Here is a 24221-nt window from a genome sequence, read left to right as displayed (position 1 = left end):
TGAGGTGGATGCAATGGGAAGAAGCCAAAGCTTCTGCTGATGACCAATCATTTAAAATTAGAGAGGCAGTGATCAAAAGCAATCATGAAAGCAAGGCAAAAAGGATGACTCTGGATTGCATGGGGGAGGTCAAAGATCATTGGATGGAGCAAGATAGAGGAAAGGGAAAAGAAAGAGGACTAATAGAGTTTTTAAAGTTTGCTATCTTTGTCGCCTGCCAGTAACATAAGATTTTGTTTTTTTGGCTGAAGCTCTGAATGTGATAAAATGGAACTCCAGACTAGGACACTAAGATAGTGAAGAGGTACTGCTGAAGAGGGGTCAAGAGGATATATACACTATGTGTCAACATGAATTGGTTATGTGTCTTCTTTTCTCCTAAATGCTGGTGATTTCTGGCAACCTCCAGTATTTGGCTACAGTATAGTTTGAGATCTTTAATTAATATTACACAATGAAATGCCAATATATATTTCTATCATTATTGCCCCCATTAACAGTGATTTAAAAATTGCAATTGGTTTCTGCCAATTCATAGCTTCCTTCAAATCAGGATTATGGATATCCAGATTTGTCAATATTTTCCATTTTGGGAAAATGAATTTCTAGCTTTTGTGTGCAATATTGTAAAAGACATTAATAATGATGTTGATTAATCCATTCCACTTCTCTTTATTTTGCTTTATCCTTGAAAGTTATTTTCTGTCACATCAAGGTAGAATGCAAAAATGAAGTTTTCTTGTGCTTTGTGATTGTTCTTTTGCTTTTAAACTTACAAAGGTGCTACATTTTTGTGACTGTATTTCTTCCCATTTTTCATACTAGTGCAACCATTTCTGCCAAAGTCACCCTATTTTCCTGTTCATCAACAACCCCCAGGCTCATTGCACACATTAATAAATTAAACACACACTCTAAATGCTTTTGGGGAATTTTACTTTAGAAATTGCAGAAACTGACAGTTATTGAAAATTATAAAAACATTTGGAGTAATATGCATATTTTTGTTTTCCCTGTCCGTAGGAGAGGTGCAGGAGGATTGGAAAATTCATATGTAGTCCCCTTGTTTAAGAGAGGCATTGGGGAGAATTGTGTGAATTATTAATGCCACTAAAGGTTACCAACCTCTAGTTAGAATATGTTCCATCTACAACCACTCTCTTTCTTCTGAAGGCAAGCCAATTTTGAATCCATGGAACCTTGGTTCCATGAATTCTATGCCTCATGATTTCTGAATGAGCCTATCATGGCAACCTTGTCAAATGCCTTATTAAAATCCACATCCGCTGCCCAACCTTCAGCAAATTCTTTTGTCACCTCCTCAAAAAACTCAAGTAGATTCGAGAGGCTTGACATGTCCTTAGCAAAGGCATGCTGACCATCTCTGAGAAGATTATGCCTCTATAAACGCTAGTAAATCCTGTCCCTAAGAACCCTCTCCAATAGTTTGCAAACCACTGTCGTCCTAACACTGTCCTAATGTCTTGCTTGGTCAGAAACTGCAGTCAGCTTAAGTCTAGAAAATAACATAAATTCCTTATGTTATTCATATTTTCATGAATAACATAAGGAATTCCACATTTGAAATGTAAGAGAAAGTGGTTGATATTTTTACAGGACTTTTATAATCGGTTGGGTTTAACTTGAAGGCTTTCTTGCAATTAAATTTTTTTTCATTTTTCATTTTGAATAGCTAGCTTTACTTCTCTAAGGTTGATTTTTAAATGTCTGTGGATCACATTCTAACGTTCAAATTGAAAAGAAAGGTGAAAAATAATTTTAAAATCCATCAATTTTCATTCAACTAAATGCTACAAATTTATTTTTAAAATTTTAACAATTCCCATTAAACTGGTTATCCAGTGAAAGTTCTCCCATTGAAGCTTTAAATTCTAATATTTACTTGACCTTCAAGCAAAGGATCCTGTCCCTAATGTAATGCTACATGTATTAAAGATAAATGCTATCATTAGTTATAATATTTAATTTTGTAGTGGGTGTAAATGGCACATTTCTCAGCTGGAATATTTTTGTTCATTGCATAAAAATTGAAGTAATGGTTTCATGAAGAAGCAGAAAAACTAGTCGAAAGAATGATGCATTTCCCTGAGATTCTGCATTGCTGATTGGATCAAGATTGATGGCAATCATTTATCTTTGTCAAAAAAGGGAAAAAAAATCAGACAATGAACTAATATTATCATAAAAATTCCTAAAATTATCAAAGCACATAAAATGATTTTTTGGGGATTCCATTGACTAATTCTCTTTAACACAATTACCAATACAAGTTGCTTGTTATGGTAATTACAATTATGTTAACTTTTTACAAAATATAAATTCTTTGTATATGATCAGTTTAATATAGGTTTACATGTATATTATTTCTTCGGGTGCAAAGTACAGTTGTTGAATTGACAGTTTTTACATCACAGAATTAATAATATTCTACCATTTTTCAAGTTGATATTCATGATTATGTAAATACTATTCCATTAGATGTAAAATGTCACCTGGTGAACTGACAAATGAGTAATCATAATCCATGATGGAGCTATGAAGTGCAATATTTGATCAAATATTGGTCATGATGTGAATGTCGAGACACCGTAATTGTTTATAGTAAGTCTTGCATATCCTCCTTACCATTTGTGAACCAATCCACCAATATTGGCAAACAGTTAATTGTACTCAAACACATGTCTGGTTTCATTTCATTTTTCAACTTTATTCTCCATGAATCTGAAAAAAAATTGTATTTCTATCAAGAATGTTTGTATGGGTTTTCCAAAAGATTTATTTGTGGTAACCCAACTGCTGAAGCATCTTAAGAACAATGGGGAAAACAAGTCAGTGTGATTTCTAATGGATCTCTTTTTTAAATGGTGCATTGTCTTTCTAGCTCACAAAAGCAGTCACAATACTTAAATAAGTCTACCTAATTATATATTTACTTAAAATTTTGCAGAAATGTTGAAGGACAACAGAGGCTACTGCTTCTCGTCCAAAATGCACATGAAACACAATTTATTTTTATTAGGAAAATTAATTCGAAGTATTTTTTCCAAAATAATCCCAGTAGAAATAAATTGAGTTTCGTGTGCATTTTAGACTTGAATTACTGTATATTTTGGCATATTCAGATAAGATGGATCCCCATTTTCATGGTTTTATCATGTATCAGGCGTATCGGGCATAACCCCCCACCCCCAGCCAAATTTTTTGTAAAAAACGTGCCGGAGACTAGTGTCTGGGCCTCTGAGCAACAACCCAAACTTTGTGACAACACCCCAATTGCCAAGTAACAAATCTGTAAATTAAGCAAGCAAGTAAAAAAGCCTTTGCTACTGGCCAGGAAGATGCCAAACAGTGCTGGGTCCAAGTATTTAGCATCGACTGTAGCCGTTCTCAACATCGGGTGTGGTGCCGACCGCATCGAAGATGTTGTCTTGCTGCCCAAGTGTGCTCGGTGCAGGAACCACGGCTATGTGTTGGCCGTAGGGACATGGGTTCCTGAGTTGGAGCGGGAACCTCAGGCTCCTGGGCAGGAACAGGGACCTCGAGCTCTATATTTGTAAAATGTCTGGGTGGGTTATGGTGATGGTGGGGAGGTGTCAGGGAGTGACGACGGTGGGGAGGTTCTGGTCATCTTATACACGAATCTATGTTGAGCGATATTTTAAAAAGTTGAATTTAAGGTCTCATTTTTGGATCTGGCATATAAGATGACCGCTGATTTTTCTTTTAGTGCTTTTTGAGGAATTTGAGGGTCCACTTATCTGCCAATATATATGGTACTTGCTTTGTCATGCAGATGTTCACTGGTAACTATCTAGGCTTGTCAGCATGGAATTTACAATCAGATGGTATTCTTCAATCATTCTTACATTAATCAAAAAAGAAAATACTGCAACCAAAGATTTTAAAAAATGGTCAGTTTGAAGCAAAATAAAGTCAAAGTGCTGTAAACTTTGACTAATTAATTTTCAATAGAATTCAGACATTAGAGATGCAAGTAAGAATCAAAGATTGATCCTCCATTTTTTGTGCATACAGCAGAGACTATCACCTTACTATTACTTTGCCATTTCACAAAGCTGTATGGCAATAGATGGCAGAGGTCGACAGCATCGAGTCCACGCTGCTGAAGATCCAGCTGCGCTGGATGGGTCACGTCTCCAGAATGGAGGACCATCGCCTTCCCAAGATCCTGTTATATAGCGAGCTCTCCACTGGCCACCGTGACAGAGGTGCACCAAAGAAAAGGTACAAGGACTGCCTAAAGAAATCTCTTGGTGCCTGCCACATTGACCACCGCCAGTGGGCTGATAACGCCTCAAACCGTGCATCTTGGCGCCTCACAGTTTGCCAGGCAGCAACCTCCTTTGAAGAAGACCGCAGAGCCCACCTCACTGACAAAAGGCAAAGGAGGAAAAACCCAACACCCAACCCCAACCCACCAATTTTCCCTTGCAACCGCTGCAATCGTGTCTGCCTGTCCCGCATCGGACTTGTCAGCCACAAACGAGCCTGCAGCTGACGTGGACTTTTTACCCCCTCCATAAATCTTCGTCCGCGAAGCCAAGCCAAAGAAGAAGATGGCAATAGTTGAAGAAAATGGATGTCAGAAATGGTGTAAAGTTCTCTTTACAATCCTTATATTTTAATGGAAATATTTATTAGGTGATTATGATTCCCACTGTTACCAAATGCACACTCTTATTTTGCATTCTGAACTACAAAAAAAAACAAGAACACCTTGAGGATTGTAGTGTATGCAAGATTGTAATTTACTTGGAGGAGGGTAAGGAATGCAGAATTTGTTAAAACTGCTTGGTAAACAGCGCTTTTCAGTTAGAGAATAAGATTGATATTTTATTGAAGTCATCTAGGCATGTGTGCGAGTTTGCATCTTTGAAGTTCATCAGGTTTGTTCCTCTATCATTCAGTTTATTTATTTTTGTGCATTATATCTTTATTTAATTTATACAAGGACATATTAGTTTTGTGCAGATAGCGTAAGTAACATGACACTTCATGATGATTGATTTTATATTTCATGAACAGAATAAAGTATCTTTGCACAGATAACATTATCCTATCATGTTCCCATAAATTTGTAGCTCTTCTCAAGGGTGAAACCTGACCCCTACTAGCTTCCAAGGTACATCACTATTGTACTACAAGTTTAAAACTGAGGCTTTTGGTTCAAAATCGCCATGAGACGATATGGAATTGAACTCAAATAGAATAACATGTTGGTTAGCAACAGGAAAGCTGTCTTTAAAAACTCAACTGATTTGACCATCTTCCCCATTTAATTTTACATTTCCACATTACATTCATTTTTCATTTTCTTTCTGAATCACTCATTTATTGACATTCCTTGAAGTCTATTTTCATCCTCCTCCCTACTTTAAACGTTGCATCATCATTCGATTTCCTCAGCCATATCAGTGATATAGATAATGAATAACTGGAGACCAAGCATTGATTCCTACAGTAGGCATGGTTGGAAAAGACAAAGCAAGTTTGCAGAAACTAATGAGAATTGGGGAAAAATTAATGAACAAATGAATGAGAAAGGGCTGTGAGGAAATAAATTTGATTGATGGAATTACTCTGAGATCTGACATGGACTCGATGGGTAGATAGCCTCCTTTGTCATTATGAAAACATGAAAATACTGTTGGGAGTTGTCTCTTTGCTTCCAACCAATAGTGGTAATGAATGGCATGCTATAAATCAGGAAACCAAAGGCTCATGTAACAAGAGTGTTATCGTAATTGTGCCTGAGTTGCATCTCCATGTAGACTGAGAGAACCAAATGAGAAGTAAAATTGTGGAAGATAAATATTGAAGTTCTTTTTTAGATCAGTGTGTTCATGAACCAATTTGGGAATAGGCTATTTTAGCTCTACTAGAGTGCAATGGGAAAAGGTTAATTAATAATTTTCCACAGGAATTCTAGAGAAGATTGAACATAAAAGATGGGATTTTACATTGGATTGAATATGGTTCATTTTAATCCAAAATCAAGATCTTAAATCTAAATAAAACAATTAACATATATGCTCAATCGCTGAGTATATTTGAGATGAATAGATAATTAATTCATCAGAATTAATTGAAAGATTATTTTTATACTAAGGGAATCAGGGTGTACAATATGAAGCAAAAGATCAGTCAAAATCCTATTGAATTGTGGCACAATACAGGACACTGGATAACTTATATTCAAACTAAGTAGATTGGGAAACATCATTAAAAGATATTACAGTAAAGCAACAGATTAACATTTAAACAAATATACCTTTTAAGGCATTGAACTCAATAGGGAAACTAGTCTATCCATGATCAACAAGAAAAGTTAAAGATCTTATGAGGTCAAAAAAATAGGCTTGTAATGTTGACAAAAAAAGCAATAAGCCTCCATAAATATTCAGAAAATTTCAGAAGTGGGGGGCAAGGAATTGATAAAGATAGGGAATGAGTATTCTAATGAGGAGGTCAAAACAGTCTATAAAACCTTCCAAAATACCTTGGAAAAGAGAGAAACAGAAGATCAGTAAAAAAGTTAATGTGGATCCTTGCTACAGACAGGACAAATTATATTAGGGAAATAAGGAAAATTACCATGAATTAATTATTAATAATTTGTTTTCTTTGATCTGTTTGTTGCTGACTCCCAGAAAATTGCCCTTAGAAAATATCGGTGAGCTACGTTCTTGAATTGCTTAATTGGTGTGAATGTAGAGGTGATATTAGTTTCCAAAAAGTTGAGATGTGGAATAGAATTCACACACAGAATTTATGTGGGGAAAAAAGGCAATAAATAAACTTTCTTTTCACTCCATTTCATGATGCATGTGCAGATGACATAGCTTTGTATTATGGAACATTGTGATGTAGATTGGCTACCATAGACCATTACAGCACAGTACATGCCCTTCGGCCCACAAGGTTATGCCAAACTTTTGAAAAAAAGCTAAACCCTACCTCAATCATCTATGTGCCTGTGTAAGAGTCTCTTAATGCCCATATTGTTCAAGCCTCCACCACCACTCCTGGCAATGCATTTCAGGCACCCAACAGGAACACAATTATTTCCCCCCCTCCCCTGGTGCGGGAGAATTACCTGTGTAACAAGCATTTAAGAAGGCAAACCATGTGATGGCTTTTTGCAAGTCTGTTTTGAGTGCAGTTCTAGGTTTATTTTAACTGCCATTATATAGGGTTCAACTGGGACCACACCTAGAATATTGTTAACAGGTCAAGTCTCCCTACAAAAGGAGGATATACTTGCAATGGTGGGAGAGGAAAACCGATGATCTAAATTGATTCCTGCGTTGCCAGGGAGTGGTGGGGATGGGAATAAAGTTATTTAATGAAGTGTGTCAGATCGTTATGGAATTTTTCAGTGTGGATACACAGATGATGTTTTCCTTGGTGGGATGTCCAGAGCCAAGCGCCACCAGTCTCAAATTAAAAGGCCAACTCTTCACCACTGAAACGAAAAGCACTAAATTCTGATCCAAAGGAGGCTGTGCTTGGCCATTAAGATAGGTATTGTTAGATTTTTGGTATATGAAGGGAATCAAGGGATATGAGCACCAAATAAAAGATCAGCCAACATCTTATTGACTGGCAGACCATTTACAAAGGCCTGGATGACTTACACTTGCTGCATTTCTTATGTTTTCAGATCTGTCATAGTGTTGTCTTTCATAAGCAGGCCCTTCAGCCCAACTCACCTATTGCCTATCTGAGTCTCATTTTCCTGTGCTTGGCTCATATCCCTCTAAGCCAGTGATTCCCAACGTTTTTCTTTTCACTCACATACCACTTTAAGTAATCCCAATGCCATCGGTGCTCTGTGATTAGTAAGAGATTGCTTAAGGTGGTGTGAGTGGGAAGGGAAGGTTGAGAACCACTGCTCTAGACCCAATTGTTACTGAAATATTTTGCTCAAGACAAATAGTCATTGGCCCATTTTCTTTGGAGTTGTGAAACCGTGCACATAATGAGTCATTGAGGTACAATTAAAACAGTGGTTTTCAACCTTTTTCTTTCCACCCACATACCACCTTAAGCAATCCCTTACTAATCACAGAGCACCTGTGACATAGGGAATACTTAAAGTGGTATGTGAGTGGGGAAAAAAGGTTGAAACCCACTGCTCTAATAACCCTTTCCGATTCCTACACCTTTGAAAATATTTTTTAAATTCCATTTATAAATTGGCTTCTTCTAACACTTCCCATGCAGCTTGGACACACCACTTTCAGCATGGAAAAAAATGCCTCTGGTTCCCTTTTAAATCTTTTCCCTGTCACTATAAATTCTTCTCCTCTAGTTTTAGAATCTCTTAACCTTACCTCTTTTATCGTAAAGTCATCACTCTCATTTTGAGTGAAGCTCAAATGTGTTCACCCCATAGTGGTATGATTATATCATACTTACATTAGAGAACAAGCAGAGCAGAGACTTGGAGTAATAATTCAGATGGTTTAAATTAAAAAAAAAATACAAAGAATGAAAATTACATTTGGTTCCTTCATGTTCAAAGGAAACCTGCCATGGTTACCTGGCCTCGTTTGTTTGCGTCTCTAGTCCCATGCCCATGTGATTAACCCTTCACCTGTAAATTGAACTGGCAGCCTATTTAGTTGAAACCAAATTGGGAATAACTAACATCTGCTGGCCGCGTTATCGGTTCTAAGTTGTTTAAAATCAAGGGTGACTTCAGAATCACCCTTGGTAGGAAAGGTACAACATAAGCCTTGTGCAATGTACAATATTGATGTTTCATTCTACTTTTTTTAAAAGGAAAATGACTGTAATAATTTTACCACAATATGCCAAAGATAAAACAGTCCCTCCTGACTTTATTTAAAGTAGACTGACTTAGTGAAATGCTGTCTTTCAATTGTTATTTTTAATTTCTAGAATCAGTGTTGGACATTTAATGGCTTTACTCAATCAGAAAATTTCAGTGTTAGATTTTTGAAGGTTGAACTTTCCATCCTCCTTGATCTGGTTAGGAAGGGAGAGGAACCATTATGGTTTTGCATTATGAATAATCAAGAGAGGAAAATGAAAAGGAGATTGAATCCACATATATGCAGGTTGTACTCTACATGTTTATTAAGATAGATTTGTTCCTTTGCCTTTTGTTATTGAGGTGCATGGTTTGTCAGTCTTTAAAAATGCAAGTTCTTGCTCATTTCACAATTATTGACGATCAATGGGCTTTTGTTTCCTCATCAGTTCTTTTAGCACTTGGGTGCTCCAACTATTTTGCCAAGTAATGAAATACTGCAATAAACATAAATATCTTGAGAGTAACGAAAACAATAGATTGTCTATAAAGGTTATGTGTATTTGAGAAACAGCTATTAATATCTTAATTTTTTTTCAGAGACTCAGCTGTTATTCCATGCAAATGTACATTTGATAAAATTTGTAGGTCGTGGCCTAATATCAATGCAGCTCATTGTAGCCAAAAGTACCCAAAGATTTTTTTAAGTCTTTGGAGCAGAGACTTTCCCTGATCAGTTCAAGACCTGCAATGAGAATTTTTGTTATGTATATAAGCAGTCCAAAAACTATCATGGTTTTTCTACCAGTCATTGAAAAATCACAGAGGCAAGTAAATTTTGAAGGAAAGTGGCTTCAAATTACGCAAGGAAAACAGAATAAAGACTGAGAAAGACCACGTTTTTATATTGATTCTTTTTGTTAATTCTCTGTACAATGTTAATTAGTTTCTTTGTGAAGCAATCCCTGGCATTTGTAATTAAATTTTCAAGACCATTGAGATTTTATTCCAGCTGTAATTATCTCTGATCATTATGTTAAAAATGTGTTTATTTCTGTGAAATAGCCCTCACACCACTTTGTCATTTGTCATGGGCCAATATTCCTGTTAAAACCATTACATCTATTTCAGTGCAGAGTCCAACAGTGGCAACTACCTCAGCTCTCCTTTGAGTAGGAGTAAGGTATCTCTGACAGCATCTTCCACATTGCCATATCTACATGTAGAAACCAGAAGTTGCTCTGAGATTTATTCCAAAACAATGAGGCCTCGCTATTATAAACATTACTAAACTATTGAAATACAGATTTTTCCTGCTATTCGAAAGTAAAGTGTTCCTATGAAACCTTTCATTAACCAAAATGGCGCAAAGCGAAGAAGCAATTACCATTAATTTATATGGGAATTTTTTTTTGAGCATTCCCAGTCCAGTTTTACGCTAAGCGTAACACCCTTCTGAGCTCTCTTAAGTTTTTCTGATACCTTAAGACACTAACTAACAGACACAGGACACTTGCTAACGGATGCGCAAAATAAATCGAGATAAAGCACATATGCTCACTGACACAGTTCAAAGATATGGCGGCTTGATGTTGAGATACTAAGTGTAGTTCCTGGGAAAGGAGGTTGACGGTGCCACTCTTGCTGCTCAGGGTGCGAGCTGCCTCTATAATGGCTTGCTGCAAACAAACACAGAACACTATTTTTGCTTTTTGCCTTTTATCGTAAAAGCAAAAATTCCCTTTGGATTTCTTTTGGCTAGTGAAAATGGGTATTAATGTAGGTCCTTCGTAAAAATGAAGTGGCATAAAGCGAACTTTTGAAAAGTAGGGGATACCTGTAACTACATCTTAATAGAGCAATTGAGTAAACACTGTCAAAAATTAAAAATTCAATCACAAAAGACCATGGACGCTGGGATCTGGAGCAAAAAAAACCAAACTGCTGCAAGAACTCAGGTCAACTAGCATCTGTGGAGGGAACGGCATAGTGTTTTAGGTTGAGACCCTGCATCAAGACAAACACTGTCAAACGTTAAAAATTCTATGGTTCTCTTGTTAGATTGTAGATTTTTAGTATTTGGGGTTGGATTGTAGATAAAAGTTAAAAACATTGTCCATGTTGTACTGCAAAAATTATTGCCTTTGATAAAACTCATTTATAAATTTAATGTAAAGGAGTAACAGCAGTTGCACAGATCTCTTACCGAATTATGGGTACTTTCTCATACAGACATTTAATGATACTGAGTTTATTGTTATATGCATTGTACATTGTTTAATTTTAACTTGCTGCAGCTGAACCAGTGCTTCTTTTAAAAAAAACTACAAAAGCAACAACAAACAACTTCAATAGTATTCATAATTTAATTAAAACGAGACAATAAATTTAAAAAAACTTGTCAGTAAACATTCACAGTTAAGTTGCAGTTTTATTATGGCACTTACAGTTTTTGTGTTCTTTTGTGATGAAACTGTCACCCTTAATGCTTTTGAATCCACTTTAGCAATTTAGGAATACCTCTCCCTCGTGAACCCAAGTATTTTCGGAGACTTGGATTCACTGAATGTAAATCTCTGCAAATTAAGTTGTTTTATGCGTGTTTTCCTTATCAAATAGTAAATACCATTTGATGATAGTAATATATTTTCATAACTTTGAATTCCACTGTGACTCTAATATGATTAGTATTATTCATATTCAAATACAATAATGTCAAGCATAAAATGGGTCTTGACCCAAAACGTTGACTGACCATTTCACTTCATGGATGTTGCCTGACCTGTTAAGTTTCTTCGGTCTCTCACTGCTTCATCAAAGATGACTAGTCATAGTTAACGATTCTGCTGTTTTGTACACCAACTAGTAGTCTTAACAAGAGGTTGTTACTTTTGATTAATGTATATTCATGAAATTTCTATTAATAATTCCAATTTTCCAAATGAAATTGAAGTACATTCATTTTTTGAATTAATTGTTTTAGTTCTCTGAAATGGTGTAAAATTCAACTGAGAAGGGTTTATACAAAGTTAACTCTCCAGTTATCCAGGTACACTAATTGCACTTCTGTTTGAGTTCAACCAGTCAAAGATTTTGCAAGGGACTAGAATCGGAAATGTGTTAAATACTTGTAGGCTTTTATTTCTTTTCACTTGTCTGTGTTTTTTTGTCACTCTGTTTTAGAAAAGGTCACCTTGGGCCTCTGTAACAGTCTATTGGGGGAAAAGGGAAAGTGAAGTATGATTGGTGGATTGCTCATACTTTGGATGGCCATTCCAAAGGAGGACATCATCATAAGTTACTCTAAATACTGGAATGGCCACCCGATTTTCTGACTCTTTGAACTATATGAGCTCTATTCGTACTTCAAGATTTTTGGATTGTGTGAGAAAGAGAGAATAATGGAGGATGAGTGAGGTAAGGGAGGCAAGGAGAGAGTGAAACAGTGCAGGGGAAAGAAGGAGGTTGGGAATATATACATTGGACGGAACATGGAGCAAAGACCCAACCGTTGCCAAATTTAAAACCCAGACTGAGAATTGACCCTTGATTGGCTAGCTACTCATGATCATAACACTCATGAGTGCTTTTTCTTCCCTCTCAAATCTGCTTCATTTTCTTTTTTATTTAATCTTTCTTTTTTCTTTTGGCCCCTTTTTCTCTGCCCACTCAGTATCTCTCTCTAGTGTCAGTTCGTCGAGCCCACACTCTCTTCCAAACCCATTGCCCTTGAGGGCAAAGAACTCAAGAAACTAGGAATGGGCTGTTTGGCCCCGCAAGCCTATCCCTCATTCAATATGATCTGACCCAGGCCTCAACTTTGTTTCTGTATCATTATCCACATAACCTTGAATTCCCTAACCTTTCAAAAAATTATCTATACCCATTTTAAGTATTTCCACTGTCCTAGCCACTAAATCCTCAAGCGTACCCAAGGATAGAGTAATCTGAGATTCATTTTTTCTGCAAGAAGAAATTCCAATGCACTTCAATTTTAAATGATCACCCCGCCTCAACTTGTAATGATGTTCTCTTGTTTGAAAGTCCCCATCTAGAACCTCAACATCTACCCTATCATTCCCCTTAACATCTTAGATCTTTCTACAAGATCATTCTTCCAAACTTTGATTCTGCTAAGGCCATCCCCTCCTCTTCCCCACTCAGTCCCATCCACACGAGCACCTGCTTTCAACCACTCCACTTCTCCCTCACTTTCACCCATCCCGGCAATGCCTCACTTTCATCCAATCAGCCCCTCCACACAATGCATAACACTTGCCCCTCTCCCAATTCCACCATTTAGGGATCCAGGCATTCCTTCTGAATAAATTTATTGGACTAGACCCTATCTATATATTTTCTTGTTTACCTTCAAATTTAGTTAATTGCATGCAATGCTCATGTGATCTCCTCTTCATTGAGAAACCAAATGTGGTCTCGGTGACCTCTGAAGTAAATCTATATTTAGTCCATGAATGTGAACTTGAGCTTCCAGTCACCATCATTTTAATTTTCCAACCCATTCCCATTATGGTCTCTGTCTTTAATCTCCAACGTTGCCCAGAGAGCAGCATATAATCTTCTGTCTGTACTCTTCATTATCTTGGATCATATTGAATTTAACATTTTCAGTAAACCACTACGACTACCAAAGTGCATAATATGCAAGTAAAACACATCTTGATTTCTGTTCAGTGAGTGTGGTAAATTTATTGGGCATGAAAGTTCCCAAGAGAACTACTGGCTAGCTGCATTGGGATGCGGACTTCTGAGTCATTGCATATAGCTCGGGAGTCTCAGCAATGTTCTTGAAGTCAGGTGTTCATGACTGAATTTGTATGAAAAGCTGAAGGTGGATAGGTTTGTATCTGACCTCTCAGTTTGTACAATAGTTTGGCATTTTGTAATGCCCCATTGATTTGACTGGGGGAACTAATCTCCCTTTAAAAGATGTTTAATTATGTTTCTAAGCTTATTTTTGTATATTGGAGTGTTATTTAAACACATGTGAAAGTGGACATAATTTATTGGTATATTATTTTGATTTTTTTTCGCAAATGTCTTTGCAAAAAGGGAAAACAATTTTGGAATGTTGCACGGTCTGAAAATGCAAATACTTGTTCAATTATTAAAATATATAAAAAGTATGCAGCATATTTTTTAATAGGAAGACTTCTGATAGATGCATTCCAGGATGTATGATTTTTCTTAACAACCCAAATTTCTTTTCCCTATTGAAAATGATGATTTACACTGGTATTTAGTTAAAATGCCACTACAAGTTCCACTACTGTATCCAAATTTTATGCTTGAATTCTTTTGGCAAACTAGTCAATGATCAAATTGATATAATATAATGCTTATTAAATGGAGAAACTTTAATCTGCATTGTAATGTATTTTTCCAGTTGACTACAGTTTTTTAAGTTCATATGTAATCATGTAATTAACATGTGGACATGTGAACACAATATTCTTAAAGTGACTCTCTCATCTTTATTATATCTCAGGTTTATCCCAAATGGTCTTTAAATGCTTTAGAAGATAGCAACAGTTATGTCTGCTTATGTAGGAAGCATCTTATCTGATGCAACATCTAACAAATGGTGTGAATGGTCATTAATATTGATTCATCTGTTTTGGTGTGGGTAGTTTGAGGAGGAAATAAGCCTTTTTTTGAGTCCATGAGATCTTTTATGTCTAGTGAAAAGATGGTCATTCAGTTTTTTTTCAGAAGGCATCACCTCTGAAAATATTAGACCTGCAAATTCAATGTGGCCTATTAGAAAACAGTCAGGTTGGGCTGTTTTTGTACTCTCTGTATTCTAACTGAGCCAAACTAAAATATTAATTTGAATGGTTTTCACTTCTTTTCAGAAAGGGTTTCATCAAATAAATTTTAATTGAAACATTTTCGGAGCTTCTGTTATTGTCTGTAATTCAAGAAGTGGGAAATAATGAGGGCTTAAATATTTGAAAATAATGTTAATAAGTTTTCATAAATATTCTTTGATTTCTAGAAAACCTTTCTTATTCAATAAAATGTATTTTGATATGTTGGACAATTTATTCCAGTGATTGGACAGTTGTGTATTATTGATTTTAGCATGAAATGGAAATTTGTTAATTAAAGAATTCTAATATTTATATAACTATTTGCTTGAATATAGTTTGTTTCATTTCTTTGAATTGTTGAAATGTGAAGACTACTTTTGTGGTCTTTCTTTTCAATGTACAAATGACGTAAGTTGATGGTGGCATGCTTACAAATTTGTAAGTCCATAGAACATTGTGAATACTTCAAAATTTATCATGAACCGATACCTAGAATGCATTTTATGTTTTTGTATAATTTAATTATTTTCTAGTGATAAAATTTTGTAAGATTTCAACATTCCAGCTTGTCTAAAATACCCCTGGTTTCTGGAAGATACTGCAGTGCAGCATATTGAATCAGGAGTTGATATCCAGTTAATGACTCCTATCAATCAGGGGTAAATTGCATACATTTATAAAGACGAGTCTAGCTAAAAAGGCTTAGAGACTGAGCATAATTATACCCCTTTATCATAGACTTACAAGCAGAGACCAGCAGTTAGAAGTTTTTTTTGTCCAATGAAATTTTAAAAAAACTTCCAAATTGTGACCTTTTTTGGGGAGCTCCAAAAGATGTACAGTTGTTGAGCAATTATACAAATCATATTAGGAGAGGCAAATAGACAACATGAGCTTTCTGTCAAGATTACTCTTGAGTGGGGCATCTTGTTGCTGGAGAGCTAATTACACAAATGGTGTATAAATGAATACTGCAGATTCCTTTTGTAATTGTAATTGTTGTTATCTTGAAGAAAATGGGACCACGTAATTCTGTCAAAAACTGTCAAGGATGGATGAGAAATTAAAAATTTATTGGCTTTAAAAAATATTTAACACAAAGTAACAGAACGATTGATGGCTGGAGAGGTTAACACATTTTACAGGCTTTCATTAGCTTTTCACATTCATATGTTGTTTGTGGCACTGTGTGAAATAAGCTTTGTAAGAAATCTAGGTCTTGGGAACTAATTACTTCTGCCGATTGCCATTCTGATGAATAGACCTTCATTGTATCTTTCCCCAGAAGACTGGGTGCAGTCTATGATTCACGCCTGGATCTCAGTAGATATTTGATAATAATTTTAATAGCTGAACGTTGGAAGCTAGGATGATGAAGTGCCTGTTCTGGCACAGCAGCTATCGCAGCCAAACACATAACAGTCTGTCACATGTGGCTAAAAATCGAGTAATGGACCTTGTGTTCACATTTTTGGTGGAGGGACAGCAATTTTAAATAAAAGAAGATATTGAGGTATTTCTGATTGCAGCTGATCTTAGAGCACAGTTTATTTTTTTCTGAACCTCAACAATGTTCACATTGCAGAAAAAAAGAGAACAGAGAATACACATATATTTGGTGATGGAAAAACTTAATTATTAGCTACAAGCAAATGTGTAGGAGATTTTACATTGGGATTAAGACTATATTAGTGAATTAGTGCACAAGTGATTTAATGACTTAATTACATTGATGAAGCTGTAGACATAAATTCATCTACTACTTGGAAATGTAGAGAAGTGAAACAGAATAATCTACATTTCATGATCCTTATGTTTGTTCAGATTGCCTTTTGTAAGTGAATGGTGTGGTATCAGAAGCCACTCATCAATATAAAATATAATTCTTCCGTTTCTTTGTAGTATGCATATGTATTCTACCACAAATAATGTGTGAAGCTTTGTGCTTGAAATACTGTTTTAATATTACAGCAAGCATCTGTAATGTAAATGTCTGTTTTTCCTGTACTGAAATGGTGACAAATCATAGAATGATAAGAGGGAAGTATGTAATACTAAGACTAAGAAATGTTGCCTTAAAAAGATTTATCTGATGTTTAACAAATTTTCCCATGTTCAATTTTGAAAACATTAAAAAAAAGCTGTAAGAGGGAGAGTGAGTTCTTGAGGTTGTGCAATGGAGCATTCTTTCAATTTAATATGAACAGATTAAAAAAAGGATTTTGTGTAAGATTTTAGGTCCTCTTTTTGTATTTTAGGAGGCAAAATGTCAAGCACACCTAATTTTAATGTGAAAAAAAATCAAATGTCATCTGTTTTAAATATATTACCTTGTCTTTCTATAGGAATGGGTCTTAAAATATCAGTAAAAGAAAGGAAATGCATTTTCTTACGTTACTCTATGCCTCAGGGGCTAAATGTAATGAATATTTTAAGAGATTATTTTAATTAAATTTCTGCACGTCTAAATAGAGTAATATTTTATTATCTCTCATGTACGCGCATAACAGTACTGTTCATTAAAGTTAACACTTTCTGGACTGAGAATGGAAGGTATGATTTACTGACCTTGTGTGAAAGCACACAAATTGGGAAGAAAAATGATGAAGGGGTAGACTTTGATTAATATAGGTAATGCTATACCATATTTATAATGGCCTTTTCCCTATTCTGGTTTATAAATGCAGTCACAGCTAAAGGTGTCCTGCTGAGGCTGAAATGAGGCTGAAATCAGAGCACATGCCACTAGAGTGTGGGGAAACTGATCACACTGTCAGCAATTCATTTCAAAATGATGTATTTAGTGCTCATTTCACCTTCCGAGAAGAAAAGGGAAAGGGGTTTCTTAGTCTGGAAGGTGATATTGTTATTTTCAAGGACAAACCTAACTTAAGGATTGCAGACTGCAAAAATGACCAACCAAACAAGGAGATCTTTATTCAGCACTTATATGCTACCATGCTGTTTGATAATTGCTAACATATGTGCTGCCTCTGTTCCATTGCAGTCGTCCTCGTGAGTTCTGGCGCCTTGACTACTGGGAAGATGACTTGCGGCGCCGCCGACGGTTTGTTCGCAACTCATTTGGATCAACACATCCTGAAGCCACACTTAAAGCAGCAATTGAACACGGTTAGTTCATAGACAATTGGTTTTTCCTCATGGCAGTGGGTACACAAAATTAGAGCAATATTTGTTAGATTACTGAAATTGAAACACAAACACTTGTTTGCACATCTCACATAACCAATTTTGAAGTGCAAGCTGTCATTTGCCGAGAAGCTCCATGTTGCCTCTTCAGGAAAAGATGTGTGCCTGAATTTATTTCTGGGTTGTTATACAATCATTCTGCATTTTGCACTGTAAGGTCCATAAAATTGAAAAGGAGGGATTCAGGTTAAAAATAAATGGGCATTTTGTCATCTTGTACATTCAGGAGCCATTCCAAATTTAGGCTTTTGCCCCTTTAAATGTATTCATTCCTCTATTTAAAAGTCAGGTACAACCAGAGATGCATATGGTTAAAATAGATTTTAAGTAAAAAATTTAATGTACAAGGTAACAGAAATGATATCCAAACAAATAACTTGACAACAAAGGAAATAAAGTATTGGAAAAAAGGAAGTGTATTATAAAATAAATTAAATATTGTCATAAAGGCACACAAAGAAAGGAATTCTTAATCTTTTCAAAGTTAACTTATCCTATCCTGCCAATTGTTTGAAAAGGAATGAAAATTTATTTTCTTTGTTCTGCCCTCTCTACCTCCACCCCCTTCTGTGAGCCCCCCAAAATCCCTTTCCTAAATCATGGTTCGTGTTATAATGATCACTGCACTGCAGCTGTAATTTAATGAGCTATAACATTGATTGCTCCTTCTATAGAAAAAGATTTATTTAACTTGATCGTGCACTTGGTCATTTTTAACTGCAGTGAAAACTAATTAACAAGCATTGATTACCTTATTAAAGTGACTGAAAGAAAGCTTCAAAATACTAGTTTATAACACTTATCTCATTGGGGTACATTGGTAAGAAAGGTTTATTCTTTTCTTCTGAAGGTATCATTGATGAAATGATTATTACTGAGCAATTGTAAATAAAAATGTTTTTGAATTTGAAGTATCAGAGCATTACATTTTTATGGCATGCCACGCATTTGGAACTTTTCTATCATCAAAATTATTGAAATTTTTTTTAAAAAAGGGCATCCAAGCTTAACTATTAAACTTTTATTTGCTTCACAAGCATGCTCTTAGGAAATTGATTGTTACCATAGTTTAGAATTTTAATTTTATGAATATTTCTTACAAAGGAAATTGAATAGCACAATCAGTTGTATTTTGGTTTCTGTCTAGTAGTTTAACCTATTGCACCCTGCCTTAAAGAGGTATTTCTGGAAGAAAATGTTCACAATATGTCACAAGATAGCACTGCACTTGTGACATCTGTACTCAAGATGAATGACCAGGCTGACACTAGTCAATAAGAATGTGATCTAAAAGCAATAACTATACCAAATCTGGAGATCCTCAGAGACTTGAACAAGACCAAATAGGTGAAGTGCACAGCTGGGCTGCTTCTGCCAAAGGGCTTTTTATGTAGTACACTGCTCTTATTAGCAGAATATATTCAGATAGATAAAATATTTTTCTTTCTTGTTTCGCATAATTGTTGGCATTATATGTGGACAAGAGCAATATTTACAAATGTGTTATTATTAGCGACTGAATCCATGTGGCAAATGCTCTCTGCTAAAACCCTATCAATATGAGATCTTTCTCCCGCATTCAAGTGCACCATAATTCTTCAAAAGTGCCTTGGGAATTTCACCACAAAACTAATTCTTCCACTTTTTGATATGTAAGGCTAGCTAAATACAAGTTAAGATCTATTAAATAATCAAGCACAATGTTATTTGCAACTAATCCTTTTGTGAATTCAACAATAATTTTAAAATTGCCTCCCTGAAGCACCATGGGCAATAATCAGACATTGTCAGGCTGCATAGATGCTTTTGTCGCAAATCAGAATGTGATTACAGGTCCACAAAAATAATTATTTTAAATTATAATCTGTTACTAATATATTTATTTAATTAAAAATATAAACTTCAGTGGAAACTTTGTATCTGTGCAATATTAAGCAGCACATTCATTATTGGAACAGACTAGGAAGCAGTGACTAGTTTGCATCCATATTCAGATCGGTCGGTGTCCTGCTAATAGCTTAAGTATGATGTTTAAATAAAACAATAATAAAAAGTCTTGTATAGCAATGGTACCTGAATTAGTTCATTGAACTATTTCTCTTTATATATTTATAATATTTCAGTCCTGTGTTTATGCTATAATTTCTGGGTGCATCTGGATATTAAAATATTAGTTGCGGTGTGAAAACTGTAATTCCATCTGATTTATCTGCTGATTGGTGAGATAGGCCATGTTCTTCTTAAAAAAATGGCTGATTGATAAAAATTAACTAAGTGACAGCTGCTAGTGATTGCATAGAATGGCTTAGTAAATGTAAAATTTGTTGTGTTCGCACACTTAACCATTTTGAACCTTTGATGTGCTGTCATATGTTACCATGTTATCCAACAGGTCATTACAGGCCTCCCCGACATACATCCGTGTTCCGTCCTGGATGGCCGGTTGTATCTCGGAATAGACGCATGTCGAAATTACGTTCTTACATTGTTAGTCAGTGTCCTGGAGTCAGTAGGCTGGACACGGCTCTCTTGGTTCCTGTGTACATGTGCGAGTCTTCGGTGGGCACATGCGCAGTGGGTTAGCATATTGGAGTTTGGTTGGCTCAGGCGCGAGAGTTAAGCACCCTAACAATATTGAAATTGAGCCTTTAGCTCTCACGCCTGCTCCAACCGGTCTCCAATAAGCAAACCTACTGTGCATGTGCCAACTGAGACTCGAGCATGCGCACAGGAATCAAGATGGCCACGCCCAACCTACGGATCCGGGGACACTGACTGACAAGGTAAGTAGGCATATTTTGCCTCTTACATGCCCTCTATCCCCGTTATAGTTTGTCAAATACAACATAAACCGTGTAAGTTAAAAATAATTTAAAATTATTGATCTTAATGCATTGATATTAATTTTTTTTAAAAATTGCTTCACTTAGTTTTCCACAATGAATGGGGAAATACTAAACGAGTCAGCCATGGTGGAAATATAGCTTAGGTGTTGGATGCACTTCACCTCCAGTCCCTCTCCTCAGGACCCTTGTGCCCTGTCTCTGCACTCAACACTGACTTAGAATGTGTTCTGTAATTCCACATTGTACTGTGTATGAGGGGACTGACTCTAGCAGAACAGTCGCTGGCATTTCTCTTCCAAAGCATTACTAGGAGGCAACTAAATTTTAGCACTCTTTGCTCAAGAATGTGCAGTGATATTCAATTGAAAAGAAGATTAAGACCAGTAGTATTTACCCATGTTGTAAAGAATAAAAGAAATTAAATTGTGGAACAGAATGATTGATAGCAAAAGAAAGTCTGAATAAAACAGGAGGTTAATCATTTTGAGATCATGGATATTGCTCCCATTTCTTACTTTTCTCTTCCCTAATTCTGCAGTGCCATATATAGTAAAGATGGGAGTTCAGTGGATTATAATGAAGAAGGTATTATCTCAGCTCTAACTGATTGTCTACATTATGGGTAATTTGCCTTACCTTTGTGAACAACCACTGGATTCCTCTTATTTCCTCCCAGACATTTTTCTTATTAGCAAGTCATCTTGCACCTTTTGGTGACTGGTTTGGAGAGCATTTGCATTCTATCCACAGGGGAAATCACAAGCTTGTTGTTGCCTTCCACTTTAGTTCTCCATCCCATTGTGACCTACTCTTTCAATGAAGACCAATGCAAATTTGAGGAACAGCATCTTCTGTTTGGACACATTATGGGCTTCCTTATTTAGTTTTCAATTGTATAACTTTAAGTAACAATTTCTCGATCTGTAATCAGTCATTCATCTGTGACATTAGCTTAGGATGTTTTTTTCCCTCCTTTTCCATCTGGAGTGGAGGACATGTTCAAGGTATTGGCATCAAAAGAGGCCTCCCTGTAGCCAACCATTTCAATTGTAAGTCACATTCTTAAGCTCACATGTCTGACCATAGCCTCATTTTTTGTCTCGGCACTCTTTAACCCTAGGGCATGAACAATGAATTCACTACATTCCACAAATCAGCTTGCCTTTCTCACCCCCCCTCCCCATTTAACCAGTTATTCCAGTTCCTACTTCCCTTCTCTTTCCAACTAGCCTAGACTCCTCCTCCCCTTCCTGCGGTCCTCCCCCCCCCCCCACCTATCATCTCCCATCCTTACCTCCCCACCTCCCCTTCCCCCTTTTGTTGAGAAATTTCTCATGTTCCCTCACACCTTGATGAAGGGCTCAAGCCCGAAATGTTGGTGATGTATCTTTTCCTTTGTGACATAAAGGCATTATTTGACCTGCTGAGTTTCTCCAGCATTTGTGTGCTTTTTTCACTAAACCACGGTGTTTTACCAATGTTCACATTTGAAAGGCCATTGGAGAGTTGAGGATATTTTGAGAGAAACAATGTAGTATGGATTTATAATAGGGTGTGAGTGGGAATCATGGGTCCTCTTCCGGCATCACCTACGGCTCCTAGAATGCTTCCACCAGTGTTGTCTCCGCTTCATCCTCAACATTCATTGGAGTGACTTCATCACCAACATCGAAGTACTCGAGATGGCAGAGGCCGATAGCATCCAATCCACGCTGCTGAAGATCAAACTGCGCTGGGTAGGTCACGTCTCCAGAATGGAGGGCCATCGCCTTCCCAAGATCGTGTTATATGGCGAGCTCTCCACTGGCCACCGAGACAGAGGTGCACCAAAGAAGAGGTAGAAGGACTACCTAAAGAAATCTCTTGGTGCCTGCCACATTGACCACTGCCAGTGGGCTGATATCGCCTCAAACCGTGCAACTTGGCGCCTCACAGTTCGGCGGGCAGCATCCTCCTTCGAAGACCGCAGAGCCCACCTCACTGACAAAAGACAAAGGAGGAAAAACCCAACACCCAACCCCAACCAACCAATTTTCCCTTGAAACCGCTGCAACCGTGTCTGCCTGTCCTGCAGCTGACGTGGACATTACCCCTCCATAAATCTTCGTCCGTGAAGCCAAGCCAAAGAAGAGTGGGAAGTCAATCAAGAACTAAATCTGAAAGCTCACATGAGGGCTAAAGTTTACAAAAGTAAATTAATGGATGAATGACTAAGTTAATCAAGAAAAAAAAGAATGAGTTTTGTGCTTTAATATTCTATGATTGAACCAATCTCCTTCTTTTTATCCCAATTAGCTTTTTAACAAATTAATTAAATTTTGAACCTTTTCAAGTACATGCAAAACCTTGGATTACCTTTATTTTGACGGTAAATGTAAACATACAAACTAACTATGCTTATCTGAATTCAACAAATTATTTGAATTTAGAAAGGTTTTTATCATTTGCTGTCAGTAAATATAAAGATGTCAATTACATTTCTGCTCTGTTCTCTGTAATACTCATCATCTACCCATATGCCCATTTCCCAATTTTAAACCATTTATTTTCCTCAACCTCCCATTTTCCCACTTTCCATCCTCCACACACCTCGCTAATTCAAGTATCTACACTTTTAACACATTTATACCCACATCATTTCTCAATAAAAGTCATGATCAATGAGGTGGGCAACTCTTATTAAAACCAAAGCATCTTATTCTTGTGTTAGCCATGTATACAAATTGTGTATTTCTCAGCACCCATGTTTGTCATGTTTTCCACGTCCATCAAACACCACCCATCTCCCAAACTACTCTTTTAGTGTGATCACTACTCTCTCTTTGGCTTGGCTTCATGGACAAAGATTTACGGAGGGGTAATGTCCACGTCAGCTGCAGGCTCGTTTGTGGCTGACAAGTCCGATGCGGGACAGGCAGACACAGTTGCAGCGGTTGCAAGGGAAAATTGGTTGGTTGGGGTTGGGTGTTGGGTTTTTCCTCCTTTGTCTTTTGTCAGTGAAGTGGGCTCTGCGGTCTTCTTCAAAGGGGGTTGTGAGGTACCAAGATGCACGGTTTGAGGCGATATCAGCCCACTGGCAGTGGTCAATGTGGCAGGCACCAAGAGATTTCTTTAGGCAGTCCTTGTACCTCTTCTTTGGTGCACCTCTGTCTCGGTGGCCAGTGGAGAGCTCGCCATATAACACGATCTTGGGAAGGCGATGATCCTCCATTCTGGAGACGTTACCTACCCAGCGCAGTTGGATCTTCAACAGCATGGATTCGATGCTGTCGGCCTCTGCCATCTTGAGTACTTCGATGTTGGTGATGAAGTCGCTCCAATGAATGTTGAGGATGGAGCGGAGACAACGCTGGTGGAAGCGTTCTAGGAGCCGTAGGTGATGCCGGTAGAGGACCCATGATATTTAGCCGAACAGGAGTGTGGGTATGACAACGGCTCTGTATACGCTAATCTTTGTGAGGTTTCTCACCAAAGCCTTCGACACCGTGGGTCGGAAAGGGCTTTGGCAAA

The 24221-nt window shown here is 36.8% G+C and overlaps 1 protein-coding gene across 3 annotated transcripts in view; it reads left to right on the top strand.

Moving 5' to 3' along the window:
• Window positions 1-24221, top strand: part of lrba (LPS-responsive vesicle trafficking, beach and anchor containing) — an 871588-nt gene that overhangs the window by 437975 nt on the left and 409392 nt on the right. For all 3 annotated transcript variants that reach the window (XM_069926437.1, XM_069926436.1, XM_069926438.1), the window contains one exon: window positions 17663-17787. In XM_069926437.1, the coding sequence (XP_069782538.1) occupies window positions 17663-17787 (125 nt within the window). The remainder of the gene's footprint in view (window positions 1-17662; window positions 17788-24221) is intronic.

This window comes from Narcine bancroftii, chromosome 3, assembly GCF_036971445.1.
Source record: "Narcine bancroftii isolate sNarBan1 chromosome 3, sNarBan1.hap1, whole genome shotgun sequence".
NCBI classification, from domain to species: domain Eukaryota; kingdom Metazoa; phylum Chordata; class Chondrichthyes; order Torpediniformes; family Narcinidae; genus Narcine; species Narcine bancroftii.
Note: the sequence above shows the minus strand (reverse complement) of the source record. Positions and strands in the feature narration are given on the sequence as shown.